The sequence below is a fragment of the Sphaeramia orbicularis genome, chromosome 20 (assembly GCF_902148855.1).
Source record: "Sphaeramia orbicularis chromosome 20, fSphaOr1.1, whole genome shotgun sequence".
Taxonomy (NCBI): domain Eukaryota; kingdom Metazoa; phylum Chordata; class Actinopteri; order Kurtiformes; family Apogonidae; genus Sphaeramia; species Sphaeramia orbicularis.
The window spans coordinates 20613974-20628371 of NC_043976.1; the positions used below are offsets into that span (position 1 = coordinate 20613974).

The 14398-nt window shown below is 38.9% G+C and overlaps 1 protein-coding gene across 1 annotated transcript in view; it reads right to left on the reverse strand.

The window, feature by feature from the left end:
* Window positions 1–14398, reverse strand: part of slco5a1 (solute carrier organic anion transporter family member 5A1) — a 46062-nt gene that overhangs the window by 13238 nt on the left and 18426 nt on the right. The window contains exons 3-6 of the mRNA XM_030123080.1: window positions 11745–11877; window positions 11423–11640; window positions 5039–5203; window positions 573–771 (exon numbers count right to left, since the gene is read on the reverse strand). Of these exons, the coding sequence (XP_029978940.1) occupies window positions 573–771; window positions 5039–5203; window positions 11423–11640; window positions 11745–11877 (715 nt within the window). The remainder of the gene's footprint in view (window positions 1–572; window positions 772–5038; window positions 5204–11422; window positions 11641–11744; window positions 11878–14398) is intronic.

A 14398-nucleotide genomic window follows, 5' to 3' on the forward strand; every position in this document is an offset into this window, starting at 1 on the left:
GCAGATACACTTTTATATATAGTTTTATATATACATGACAGTTTACAGTCGACAGGCTTCAACCAGGTTCTGAATAGTTCCTCCTCCAATCACTTCTGCCGAAACTTGCATTTTCCCATTTTTCCAACATTTGCTAATATTCCCTCGCCACAGCATGAGCACGCTCACAGCACGTTGCATTCCAAGCATCTGGTGTTGTGACTTTGTGTACTGGCCATAAACAATAGCCAATTAAAGGGTTCGGCTTGTCAATCATCGCACTATACTTCGAATCAAAATTATTAAATGTTTATATAATCAAAATAAAGCATGAATAACTACTATTTTTTTTCCACCAAGTGTATTTAATTTTTTAATGCCTCTGGACATTGAATTTAATGCTTTTTAATGCCATTTAAGGCCCTTAATTTTCACAAAATCCATTTAATGACTTTTAATGTTTTTTAATGACCTGCAGAAACCCTGAAGAAACACCTGAATTCTATTTGTCCCAATACTTTTGTCCATATGGTGTATGACTTAGGCAATTATGCTATGAGGCTAACATTGTGCTTTAACTGAACTCTCCTCACCCAGTGGTGTAGGGGATGTTGATCCCTCCCAGATTGATGCTCTCACAGCCCACAATGAAGAGAGTGGAAAAACAGAGCAGAGACACCCCACTGCAGATCATGGCCAGCTTGGCCGACTCTCTGGCACCCAGCTTCAGCTTCTTGATGATGTATCCCCCCAATACGATGCCTACTCCAGCGCTGGGTACAATGATGAGGCCTGAGAGAAAGATCAGATGAGAAAAAGAGTGGGTGAGATGGAGGGAGTGTAGACAGTACACAGAAATAGAGCAGGCAATTTGTGTCATGAAAAGATGCCAACGCTGAATTAATTATTGTTTAGCATGATCCACAATGTGCTGTAAACATCTGAACTACAGTTTTCCCAATCAGGCAATGTCAGATGAGTAATTTGTTAACACTTCATATATTAAAGACAGCATTGTGCGTCATACGTCATTGTTACTTGAAAAAGATCAATTTCTCTCAAGAAGAACTTCAAAAAAAAAAAAAAGGACCAAAACATGTCATATCAATATCACCAGGCTACACTGTGGGCTACTAGTGAGTCATTTCACTTCAGACTGTGGCACTGCAAATCACATGTTCTCAGTCCACTAGAGCCACAGTAGTCTAAATGACAGCATGAGGAAAGGCTAAGCTGGCGGCTGGCAGGGTAGACTGGGTGCTAAGTGTCATGATGAAAGAGTAAAGGCCTGGATCGGCTGCACATGCCCAGCCACAGGCGATCACGAGTGGGTAACAAGGGACACCGGGTCAGTCAGTAAAGCTGATGCACAGAAATGACATCTGGTTTCTGCTGTTCTGTATGCATAGGTTTGTGTACAACTCACATCATAAAGAGCAGGACAGATATCCCTCTGAGCATGCTCAGTGAGTGCTGGTCAATTGAAAGCTGTGTCATTATAATATCCTGTACATTAATGTTTCTATGCTAAAACCTTCCCCTATCTGCGGGATTAAACATCAAACCAGATATCATCTCAGTGACTTAAGCCTCACGTGCTGCTAAATGCTTCACGAGTGATATACACATATTCTCTGGATTAGCACCCAGTATGGTGTCATGAATTTGATCAAATCTGCAAGTAAAATCCAGTTCTAAGACAAAAAGCTCTGCCTCTGATTGTAACTTATAGTGTGATGTGCAACTGTCAACTGCAGCTTATACAATAAAGACAGAAAACATGCTGCACACAAGAAGGAAAGTTGCTCATTACAAGGAACAGTGACTGAGATAAGAAGAGCTGCCAAACAGAGAGAAAAAACACAGAATCAGTCAGAGGTCTGCAACAGCAGCATGGGGGAAAATGCGACTGGGGAGGCACATGTGATATGTTACAGAGCTATTCCTGTAGCAACAACTAATGAGCATGAAGCAGTGGCAGCCCCTCAGTTGATCACCATTCAGACAGAGTTGTGACAACTGATTATTAATATGTTTTTAGTGTGATTCCTATAGATCACATGGCATACGATGAGACCAGCTCTGGTGTCTTTTTCTTTTAAATGTACTTAAACAGTTCAAGTTTTTCTCCTGTTTGTTGTCAAAGCACACTGGAGTTGTCAGAAAAATAAAATGCATGACTTCTAGTGTCGCTCAGGACTTGACATAATCTTCTATTTAGTTGACAGAAATTTACTTTCGATATCTGCAATACATTTTCTGTCTTAACTGTTGCAAAACATCAACTTTGGTTGCTTAAAATTGTTAAAAATATTAAAATTAACCAGCCTAAAAAGGCAAAAGACGGACAATTTAAATAAATATGATGAAATGTTTCAAACAAAAAACACAAACTCTTTCCAGTATTTCTTGAGAACACATAATCAAACACAAGTCTGCTCCTCTGGTCACTGTAAAAAGACAATCCCTCCTAATCGTCATGGAAATGTCACATTTGGTCGTCCATCTGGCTTGCCTGAGGAAGCACTGTGCACCCAGCAACAGGAGTGCCCTCTCCTCCTCCTTTCCAACCATCATCACATCCCAGCAGCTTGGCATCGTGTGGGTAGCCATGGCAACCGCACCACCCGTTTGCCCTTACCCCTTGTATCCTGGCAACAGGCAGATGAGATGAGGCAATGGTATTGTGTGTGTGGGGGTGTGTGTTTATGTATGTGTGCCTACAAACCACCATATGCTAGCCAGCAGCATACTTGGACAGACACACACTATACACACCTTTTTGCTTTCACGGCCATAATTGGGTTTTCAATCACTCCTTGCTGCCATAATCCTGATACCAGATTAGTATTAGCAGTACTGGCTCAGACATGAATGTAGGATTAGACTGATTTTTTGTACATCCTCTATACTGTATGTGCCGCACAAATTACACAGAGCAGAGTGTGTGCTTGGGACCATGTTATGATGAATGTGCCTCCTGGAGACTTAAGTGACTTATGTGTTACAGCCATGGGATAGAATAGAAGCTTATCATTGAATGAAAGTCAGCAGGACTCCGTGAGTCATATAGTCCCCCCCCCACTGTGAATCACTGTGTTCACAAGAAGAAATGAGAGTTTAAACTGGTCAAGACTAAATGATACATATAGTACACTGAAGTACCATTTAATGTGCTGTCCACAACAAGGACAAGAAGATAACATATTTTCACTGCAATCAGCCATTTTTACTGCTTCATACTGTATTTTATTCCAATTTAAAGCATCTATATGTGGCATTTCTACTTTCAAATATTTAAAAAATTATATTTAATTATCATTACAGTGTTTGGAACAGAGAGCTCTGAAATTAGGCCGCGGACACTAATGTATTGGATTGTAAAGAAGTGAACTCATTAGTAGCCCCTTTTACACAGCACTTCTGTTCGGGGAATATATCACCTTTATTCCAGAATGACGTCTGTGTAAACGAAATGGTGGGATCATTTGGTCCCACCTCTGTCATGACTCTGTAACTCCTCTGGAGGTAGTAACAGAGCTGTGATAAAGGTGGAATTAGGATTCTGGAACACAATGTAAAAGGAACACCTCTCGTTCTACAACCAAGGTGTGACATTTTGATAACGTATTGTGTGTGCCAGTGACCCACGTGCCAGGGGGGATTTAAAAATGAGCGTGGGCCATGTACAATAAACAAACATAGAAAGATGTCGAACTGGGGAGACGCCGAGATCCGTGAGTTGTTGTCACTTCGGGCAGAGGACTCTATCCATGCTAACATTTATGGAACGGTGAAAGACGACCTGACTCTGGACAGGTTAGCAACAACACAATGCTCAGTGTATTTCCGACGCACAAGTTATACATCACACTATATGCTGAGCTGCATCACCGCCCCTTTGATTCTGGCACACAGGTCCGCTGTGTAAAAGTCCAGCCAGTCTCACCTCTGTTACTCCTTTGGCTTGGCTGTAGAAATCGGTCAATGATTTGAGTGCTGTATGGAAAAGATCACTCCCTACTTGTACATAGTTTTATTTTAGTTTTCTGCCTTTCTTTTCAGTGTTTGGACATAGAACAAAAATATTATTTTGGCATTTACAGTGGACAACAGATGTATGATATATGTACATATGATGTACTGGATGTGAATGTCTGATATTGAATGTCAATAAAAAATAAATTATTAAAAAAAAAAAAAAATCAGTCAATGGTGGAACAAAGGTGGGATCACCAGCTCGCCTTTTTTCCAGGGACCTCTGTGTTAAAGTGGCTATATTTACACCAAGAGTTTGACGGATATTGACAGACCACTACAGTGAGTTGTGAGTCATCCTGCCAGTCTCCCATGGTGAGGAAACACCACCAGGCCTTTGACCAAAGCATTAGAAAGTGATGAGATGGGATGAGAACAGCAAAGAAACAAGTTTGAGAGCCGAACAATGTGACACAAGTGATAAAAGCTAGAAGTTCGGTTGTTGTTTTCACCACTGGACACAGCTCTAAATGAAAAGAATGGAGTTTGATGCTGAAATTGCAGTGTTTCTTCCACATGATTGAGTTTAATTATGAAGCTTATTGAGGTATAAAGTTATTATTTGATGTTATCTTTGCTATGTTGGCCATTTGTTGATCCATGGTTTAGACAAAACTGAAATTATCTGGATGATTCCAAATAGATCTTTAGTGCAGCTATTGACAACACAAACGGCCCAGAAAACAGGTGATTTGTGGTTTTACTGTGACCGTTTTACATCTAAAAACAGAGCAATAAATATATATCCACTAATACCGAAGCCAACATAAAGATTTTAAGACATGATGTTATTTTGACTGGCTATCAGGCTAAGTGGTTATGAAAACTTGATGATATTAATTAGCTTTATACTTTATTCATTGAGTGACACAGTCTGTGGATACATAGCTTAGTTTGGCAGCCATAAGTATATTTTAGTACACAACTTCCCCCTGCTATAGAGATTTTGAAACATGAATACTACATACAACCCCTTTAAGAAACTAAAAAGTGAATTAGAAGATCATGAACAAAGACTTACCTGTGTATATACTGGCGTTGGAGGCCGGGATACCAAACTGTGACTCGATAAACTTGGGAATGAAGGTGATGAAGGCAGTGACAATAGCACACTCTGCTGTGTAGGACAGGCTGACGAACAGGAAAGTCATGTTGCTGAGGATCCTCAATGCTGCCTTCGGGAGGTCTGAGAAGATTCGACACAAGACAGAGAACTTTATCATTGCAATCAGTCTTTTAATTTGGCTCTGACTCTCTTAAACACAGACTGAACTAGCTGGAATCACCAGGAAGAATCGTTACAGGGACAGATGTAATTAAAAAGGGATGGAACAAACTGTATGTGTAACCCACATGAGCCTTATGTAATAGTAACCCTAGGTCAGAATGGAATGAAGTTAACACCATCCTTAAATGTGTCTGAAATTCACACACAAATACACACCCGTATCCAAACAAGCGCTCAAGCATGTCTCATTACATCTGGGTAACTATCCTTGATTCATGCAAGGCTGCAGGAGCAAACAATACATAAATAAACATGTTTTTTTTCCCACCACTGTGCCACACAACTGTAGGCTATTAATGAAGACGAGTGAATCTGGGTGCATTTTAATCATTTGTCTGTGTCTATCAAAGATCATCGAGTTGTAGCTGTACAATGTAAGCATCGTGATCACATGCATCAATGCTGCAAGCGCAAAACAAAGCATGTTCTACAGAACCAGCATTGGTGCAGTCACCCTTGGTTTATCATACCAAGGGTAAGCATGCCCTCCACGTCTGCTTGAGGAAACGTCCATATGATTTGATCAGCGTCATGCAAAATGCCTCCTCATCCTGTCACATAGGAGTCATGTGGTCAAGCTATATGTACATTAGCGTTACTAGGCAGAAAAAAAACCCTGCTCTATTACTTTGTCTGCATTTGTTTCTGAAGTGTTTTTTTTTTTTTTTTTTTTTATTCACAGCTGGTCCTAAAGATAAAACTATGATTCACACAGTTCAGTCTGTTACTTAAAGGCGCTTCTGCAGGACAGATGCTTGCTGTCATGGCAACTCAAAGCACAGGCATCCCAGGTGAACAGCTTGCTTCTATTAAACCATGACATAACAAGTTTACCCAAAAACTAAAAAAAGATGTCTGACAATAACAACATACAACAATCATAAATGACATATCATTTTCACTCCACAATGACCCAATTTTATTTTTAAAAAATTATATCAATAAAGTTCTCATAAAATATACTAGTCAACATTTGCTAGGGACCAGTTTTATATTTGCACAATAATTGATGTTGTATAATATTTTGGGTGACTTCATATATTATGTGTGTACTTTGGCTAGTCATGTAAAGAAAAATGGACCAAAAGGTAAAAAAACAAATTTTTATTGCACTTTCTGGCAAAAGGGTGATACAACCCTAGAAATTAGAGTTCACAACAATTACTCTTCCAATTTTGTTTTCACTGAAACCACTCAGAATGTTCTGAAACACATACGGTGTGATGTCAATAATGTGTGTGGCCACCATCCGCATCCGCAGGCTGTACTCCACTGGGAAAGTAAATTTTCAAGTTTCCAGAATTACACCCCCGAATATAGCAAAGTTATAGTCCTGATCCCTAGCAAATGTTGACTAGTGTAAAACAAAAATATTGCACTTTTTAAGCTTTGTCCCTGGACATGTAGGCATACAAACTATTCTCACAGCTGCATATCTGTATATTTAGAATCACAGTCAGTTTAGGGACAGGAGAAGATAGGAAACAAACCAACAGTATCCAGTAATGATCGCCTTTATACTGTACTCTAACAAATAAAATTCCAGTAAATAACAAACAATTATGATAGGAGAAAAAACTGCCTTCTGATCATCTTTGATGTTAATACAGTGGTCTTTATGAATTTTGCATGAGAAAGTTTGCACAATATGTCCTTCCCAAAAACACGAGGTTGCAGAAAACCCTATCCCCAGGGTCACGGGGCATATAGGCTCTTCCACCTCAGTAAGGCTGAAGTATAAGTTTCCAAGAGCTGTGTGACAGAATGGGGATGTCTGCAATCCATAGGGACTTCGGACTCAAACTGCAGATTCTTTACATTAAGAAGAGTGCATCGATGTAGTTTGAGGACCTGTTTAGGAAGATCGGGACATGCACGCTGCAGGGATGGGATAACCTCATGAAAACTGCTTTCAAATGAATGCTGTTGGCTTTGTTAAATCCTTCAGATAAAACATAGGCATTAATAATTCTACATGTTTGACTACAACATCACATCGTAAAATTTAAATACAAATGTCTCAACTGAGAAGGTTTCTAGTTCCAGTTCAGACGTGCAGTTGAAAAATAAGAATGGCCCCTATATCTATATCTACCTATATCAACAAGTGGTGTCAGGCACAACAAATCCCGCCTCTCGCACGTATTGTAGCTTATTTTGGCATCGATCCAGCTGATGTCATCATGTCTATGCGTGTACTGATGTCAGCATATCAATTACTTCTATATATGTGCCAAGTTTGAAGTAAATTGAAACAAAATTGATGTTTTTATAGATGTGAAATTTCGCCCATTATAGGTAAATGGGAGAAGAAAAAAGATTTCAAAAATTCCTAAAAAATTTGAACTTTGACCTACTTTTCCCAAAATGTAATCACATATATTCTGGGTCACTGGCAATCTATAAACCAAATTTGGTATGAATTCAACCAATAGTTTTGCTGCTACAAACATATGAAATTTCCCCCAATTCTTAATAAATAGAGACAAAAAAAGACTTGGAAAATTCCAAAAAAAAAATGTAACTTTGACCCATTTTTCCCAAAATGTAATGACATCTATTCTGGGTCACTGGCAATCTACAAACCAAATTTGGTTTGACTTTGCTGCTAGAGTGTTAAAAACCAAATAAACAAAAAGAACCAAAAACAATACCCCTTGCCTCCCCTTCGGGGGGTGGGATAATGAACAGAAAAACAAGGAAGAAAGGCTACATGTGCATAAATAACACTAATTTATTTTACTGACCACTCAATTATCTGTCACTGACTTGAACTGTCTAGGAGATGAGGGATGGGGAAGGACCAAAGAATTTATCAGCTTTTTATGTTTTACCGTAAAACCTTCACTTCTTCGACAAACTCTGTTTTATTCTGTCACTGCATGTGTATGATCCATCACAGGCCACGTTAAGTAAGGCCTTTTGTCTGGGGACAGTTAATCTAACTGCGCCCAGAAGTGGCATCTCCACCTTTGCTTTCTGTGTGTTGGGGTTTAAACCATTGACTGAGGCCACAGTTTATGATCAGGCAATCACAAGCCTCATATACCTCCTACAGTAGTGCCACAAAGCAGAGAATAGCACAAAAGAAATGGTAGGAGGAATGCAAAGTGGATTTTAATGTCTTTTATTAGAGAGAGTATGAGGCTGGTCGGCCTACACCTGAGTGGCACAGTGCCTTGATTTGGGGATAGCCGTCTCAGCACTAATAGCTAATCTTGTTGTGGGTGGGGAAATGTTAGCATCTGTCAGTGTTATCCCAGATCAAAGATACGAAGAGAATGGTGACGCTAATTATTTCATTCCCGTGGAGCTGGGATGTAATCTTGTCTGGAGGGGGACGGAGGGGGACAGATGGTGAGGTCCTGTTGACGTCTACAGCAGCTGCTCTCTCAATCAGACAGACCACTGGCTCGCGAGAGTTGCCACGCTTGCTTTTTTTTTTTTTTTTTTAAATGTATTTGATGACTTAGTTAAATAGTTCATCCATTTTCTTTTACTTTCCAAAAAGATATTACTTTTACTGCTCTTTTTCAGCAGCTAGAATCCATATATTGATTTATGTGTGTAAAATGCTTTACTATGTTATTTTTTACAGCCTCCCAGGACTGTTTACCTAAGTTTAAAAGTTGGTTTGCATAAATATCTTATTTTATTTGATCTAAGATAACCAATATATACAAAAATACAGGGACTCATTACACATACAGCTTGTGGGACTTCCTGTTCCTGTTGATTTGAGATATGATCATAATAAAAAGGTTAATGTCACTTGTTACCAAAAATGATCAAGATAAACGTCAAATCAATATTTCTTTTAAGTTTAAAATCTGATTTTTCTTCCTGAGTGCAAGTTGAAGAAACCAGATGGTTATTTGGGGTTTACATAAGTATTTACGGCCAGAACGTGACATATTTTGAGAAAACTAGAAATAAAATATCCAACAACTGTTACGATAGAATATCAAGTTAAAAAAAAAAAAAAAAAATTGGGCAGTGCAACAGAATTAACTCTAAAGCTGAAATAAAAATGTTTATTGCAAAGATGTTTGTTGAATTATAAAATTATATTACACCATTTGCCGGTATAGTTCTGTAGCCCAGCTCTCTGTTCATCCATATAGTATAAGTATCATCCTGGAAAAGACCAAATTAATTAATCAAACTGTTTTGCAATTAAGAGATTATCAATATAGTTAAATTTTCCTTTGAGCATCTAATCAATTGATTAACTAACTGTTGTCGCTCTACAACAAGGCTGCAGTTTATCATTATTACCCAATATCGCATGCGCCGTCAAATAAATGCTGATAATGGTTTTCAGTTGACCAAGGTCTGGAAAATTCCATAATCAAAAGTCTGTCCCACAGATAAGCCTTACTGAAAATATCTCAGCGTTAGCATTTTTCAGTGTTTGTTCGTGATCTAAAGGGCAAAAAAACGCTTGGTGAAAAGGGCCACTTCAGTGCAGCATATCTTTCACAGAAGTGCTGAATTTGTGCTATAGACAAACACACACCTCAACAGAAGGACATGCAGAGGCTGGAAAATACATTACATATCCAAACACTGAAGAGCTTGAGTCTGCAAAACTGCCCATAGTTTGCACAACAGCCCTAAACATCCTGCTGGGACAAGGAAAACAGCAGGACAGCCAGCACCAGTCTGCCCATGCTATACTGAAATCAGAGTTACAGTATGTGTTATCTTTCCTATCTGGATTACACTGTTGTTTGCGCATAAGCATGGATTAATTAAATATGTGCCCGTGCTAAATACATGTTAGGATTTACTGCAGTTATTTAGCGTATGACAAAGATTATGAGAGCGAATGTATGTGCTGCTGTTGTGCTCTGCTGGCGGGTCTGTCTACTCCTGTGTGTGGAAATGGGACTGAATTCCCCTGAGAGCTCATTTAGAAGAGAGAGAGTAAGAAAGAGACGTATGAGTAGGGAGAAAAATGAGTCAAGAGAGAACTGGGAAATACTGGAGGAGAATTGAATTTAACTATGGGGGATCCCTGGGAAACTGGGAGATACCTGGTAAATCTGGTTTAGAGAGAAAAATGTCTTCCATAGGTTCAACTGTATAATATTTCATGCACAAGGATTAGATGATTTATTTATTAAAACCCAATTTATGAAGGTAGATTTGCGTCTTTATTGATTCAATCAAAAAGAAAGTTGTCTTAACCAAAAAAGATTTTCAATCAAAAAAAACTTCTATCAAAAAAAACGTTTCAATCAAACACAAAAGGTGTTTGAATGCAAAAATAAAAATTTGAGACCCAAAAAATTGAATTTGAACACTGTTTTTCTTTGATTGAAAAGGTTATTTTTTATTGAAGTGAGTTATTTTTTGATTGAAAACAAGTGTTTTGACTGAAATCATCTTTTTTGTATTAGGGCCATATTAGGGGTAGAATATTTGTGTCTTTATTATTCAATCCCAAAATAAATATCACTTCAATCAAAAAAAATATTTTCAATTTAAAAAAACACTTCACTTTTTTTTCTGACTAAAAATGTTTTTTTTTTAAATTAAAGTGAAGTTTTTTGAATTCCTTAATTCACTTTAAATTCTTTTCAATCAAAGAAAAAAAGTGTTCAAATGCAATTTTTTGGATATCAAATTTTTTTTTTCATTCAAACACTTTTTTCTTTAATTGAAAAGGATTTTTCTGATTGAAGTGAAGTTTTTCTTGATGGAAAATATTTTTTTCATTGAATTTTTTTGATTGAGGCAATAAAAAAAACAAATCTACCTTCATACCAAATGTCCTTAATTTAAAACAATGTCGCTTGTAAAAAGTCACCTGGCAGCAGTAATAATGTTTGACCTTTAACCAGGCTTAAAGGAAACAAGGCCAAGTTAGAAGTGAATTACCTGCTTCATTAGGCATCTGTGTGGACAACCTCCTTCATCACCAATCAATAGCACCTTTAAAAGGAGTTCTCAATAGAGCTTCCACGATTAGATAAGATGACTAATCCTGTCATTGATTGGATTGTGAGACATTTGTACATCAATAGCTCGCAGTTCTTTCATATAAGGCACTTGTAACATCTAGGACTGCCGAGGTGAAAAGCACATGAGTGACTTTATCCTCATCCTCACCTTTGATGTCCTTCCCAAAGCCCATGGAGGAGGAAACGTTCTGGCCCTTGCTGCTGGATTTCTCCTTCATCACATCATCATCGCTTGACACATCTCCAGGCGAGCCAACCTTTTTCTTCTTCCTCTTCTTGTGGCGTGGAGGCAGTTTTTTGGGGAAGGCAAACATAGGAAAGATGACCAGAAGCATGGCTATGGCACACAAGAGAAAGCCACTCCACCTAAAAGGATGAAAAGACAAGTCAGGACCCATATAGAGACAGTACACCCACATATATACAGAATACAGATACAGGCCATCATACAGATGAATGTGCATGATTACCAGTTGCCAACAAAGCGTGGGTCGCTCTGGTCAATGTTGACTACAGTTTTGGGGTCAACGTAGAAGCCAATGAGGACGCCTCCCAGCAAATAGCCAGCTGCAGGTCCCAAGGCTCCCATCACATACATGATAGCTAGAAGACAAGAAAAAAAAATTAAAAATCAGGAACTTCCAATATTTTTAGGCTACCTCCCAAACAGGAAATACAGTACATCATTTGAAGACTTGGCAAGCATGTGCAGAGGTTAATTCTTCTTGAGGTTGTCTAATTACTGCTATGAAAGACACACTGTTCTCTGTGAATGTTGAAATCAGAGCTACAGGAGTTGTTCATTACCCTGAAGCATTGTATCCACCTGCACTGAGATTTGGAGGCCCTCAGGTCAAGTGTCACTACCTCTGAGCCCTCTATAACTACTGCCCTCAAAGCTCCAGAGGTCTCGCACCGGACCTGGGGCTGGTCTGTGGCGTTCCTATTCCAGCAAACCTCAGAGCAAGAAGGAAACATTAACCGCTGGGGGGCTCTAAGGCCGTCACCGAGGTGAGCCAATCATAATTCGTCACATTGCCACAGGAAGGGAAAAACTCATTAAAGTTAGATAACCTTAGTTGGACAAGTGGAAAAACCTCCTGCGGACATCCAGCAGAGACGCAAGTCAAAGCCATTTAGCAGCCGTAATCAGGGGGCAAACTTTCTATAATTACACCTGGAACAGCGCCGCTAGCCATCAGGGCATACATGCATTGTGCATTTGTGTGAAGCTGATGGGTGGGAAAATCTCTGTGACGGTCGTGTGCAAGTCAATTCATTAAAGTGTGTCTGTAAATGACAAGTTTCTCACCAACAAGCATTATTTCTCTGTTTACTAGTAAAATACCAACAAACCACATCCTTCTGTTGTTATTCTTTGCCTCGCTCTCATACACCTCTAGCAAAATTATACCCTCTCCATTTATGTCTCTCAAATGTCACTTTCTTGGATGCTGGCTGGCACTAAAGCCCATGGGCAGTGTGTGCCCACATGTGCAAATGTGCTTGTGCTGATGTTAGAGACTGACTGAGTGTGTGTGTGTGTGTGTGTGTGTGTGGGTGTGTGTGTGTGTGTGTGTGTGTGTGTGTGTGTGTGTGTGTGTGTGTGTGTGTGTGTAGTGCAGAGGCAGCAGGTGTGCTGTGTGTCCGCACAGACATTCAAATGTCTAATCTCTCCCCCGAGACCAAAGAATACACCTCCCTGCCAGATTACATAACAAATTCATGTACACACACACACACACACACCTCCCATCAACAAAGTTTGTTTTTGTCAGAATGGGAGCTCAAAAGCGGTTTCATCTCAGTCCATTTCACCAAATGTTTCAGCTGCTTCGCCAACATTTGCATATAACATTTCTACATCACAAGTGGCTCGCATCTCACACCTTCATCCCAAACAGTGTTTTTCCGACATCTTTTACATCTATAGAACTAGCCAAAGCAATGCAAATATGCATGTTCATCATGAGGCAGCAAAAATGGTCAAATCCTTATCTAAACTGCATAAAATCATTCATTAAAACAATAGGGAGAAAGTAAAAAGAGGAGAAAGTATTACTTAAAGAACAAAAGACCTTTTGACAAATCCTCTTATCTGGCCAAAGCAGACACACACACACACACACACTCTAACACAATGGTCAATACTAAGGGCTGCAGACTTTTATGGAGTGCATAAAAGTCTGCAACCCACGTTTCTACAAACATTTAAATGCATGTATAGGCCTGTACGCGTATATTACCTTTGAGCCACTGTGTCTGTGGCAGTTTCATCGCCATAAATCTCCATAAGGAGACATGAATCTTTCCATGCACGTAAACCAGGTGTCCTTCCCTCTTTCACTCCTTCTGCCACTTTCTCTCTGTCCCTCGCATATCATATTTCATCTTTTTAACTCCTTTCACAGCACCATTTCTCATATCCTGCTGGAGAGTCATTTCACTGCAGCAGTCAAACCGTTACACAGTGTAACAGGATATTACCACCCAGAGACAATAAACAATTAATTACAGTTGGCAAGGACGGCAGGGTACCTTATCTTATTATCTCTATCTTGAAATTAAAAATGTTGCACAAAACCTATGCTAGTGCATTATATTTGTTTTACGCAGCAACATTTTTCCCCACTCATAAAGCACAGAGGATACTAAAACAGAAGGGCTGGTGTGGACGAGTTGATGCATTTAGTTTTATAGATTGTAGGGGATCAAATTGGCACCGTCTGCCTCTTGATGACGCTAGAAACTATGGCTGCACAATGTAATGTTTCAGCATCATCATCGTGACGCACACATGCAATATTAGATACGGAAAATGAAGACTTTGTGAACAAATGAACATCAATTGTATGGAATTCTAGAAAAGATGAAGGTAAAATAAAATAAATATTAAATATATAAGGCCACTTTTATATGCAGATTCCAAATAGATATGCATGTAAAAAAAATGGTAAAAAACATTGTATTTTTAATATTGCAATTCCCTGTATATCACAGAAAAAAAAAACAGAGCAATGTCAGTTTTTGCTAATACTACAAACTAGTCACATGTCTATATATGATTGTGTAGTTAGGGCTCTTTACGTCTGACAGTCTGAATGAAAACACCACCAATGTGCCA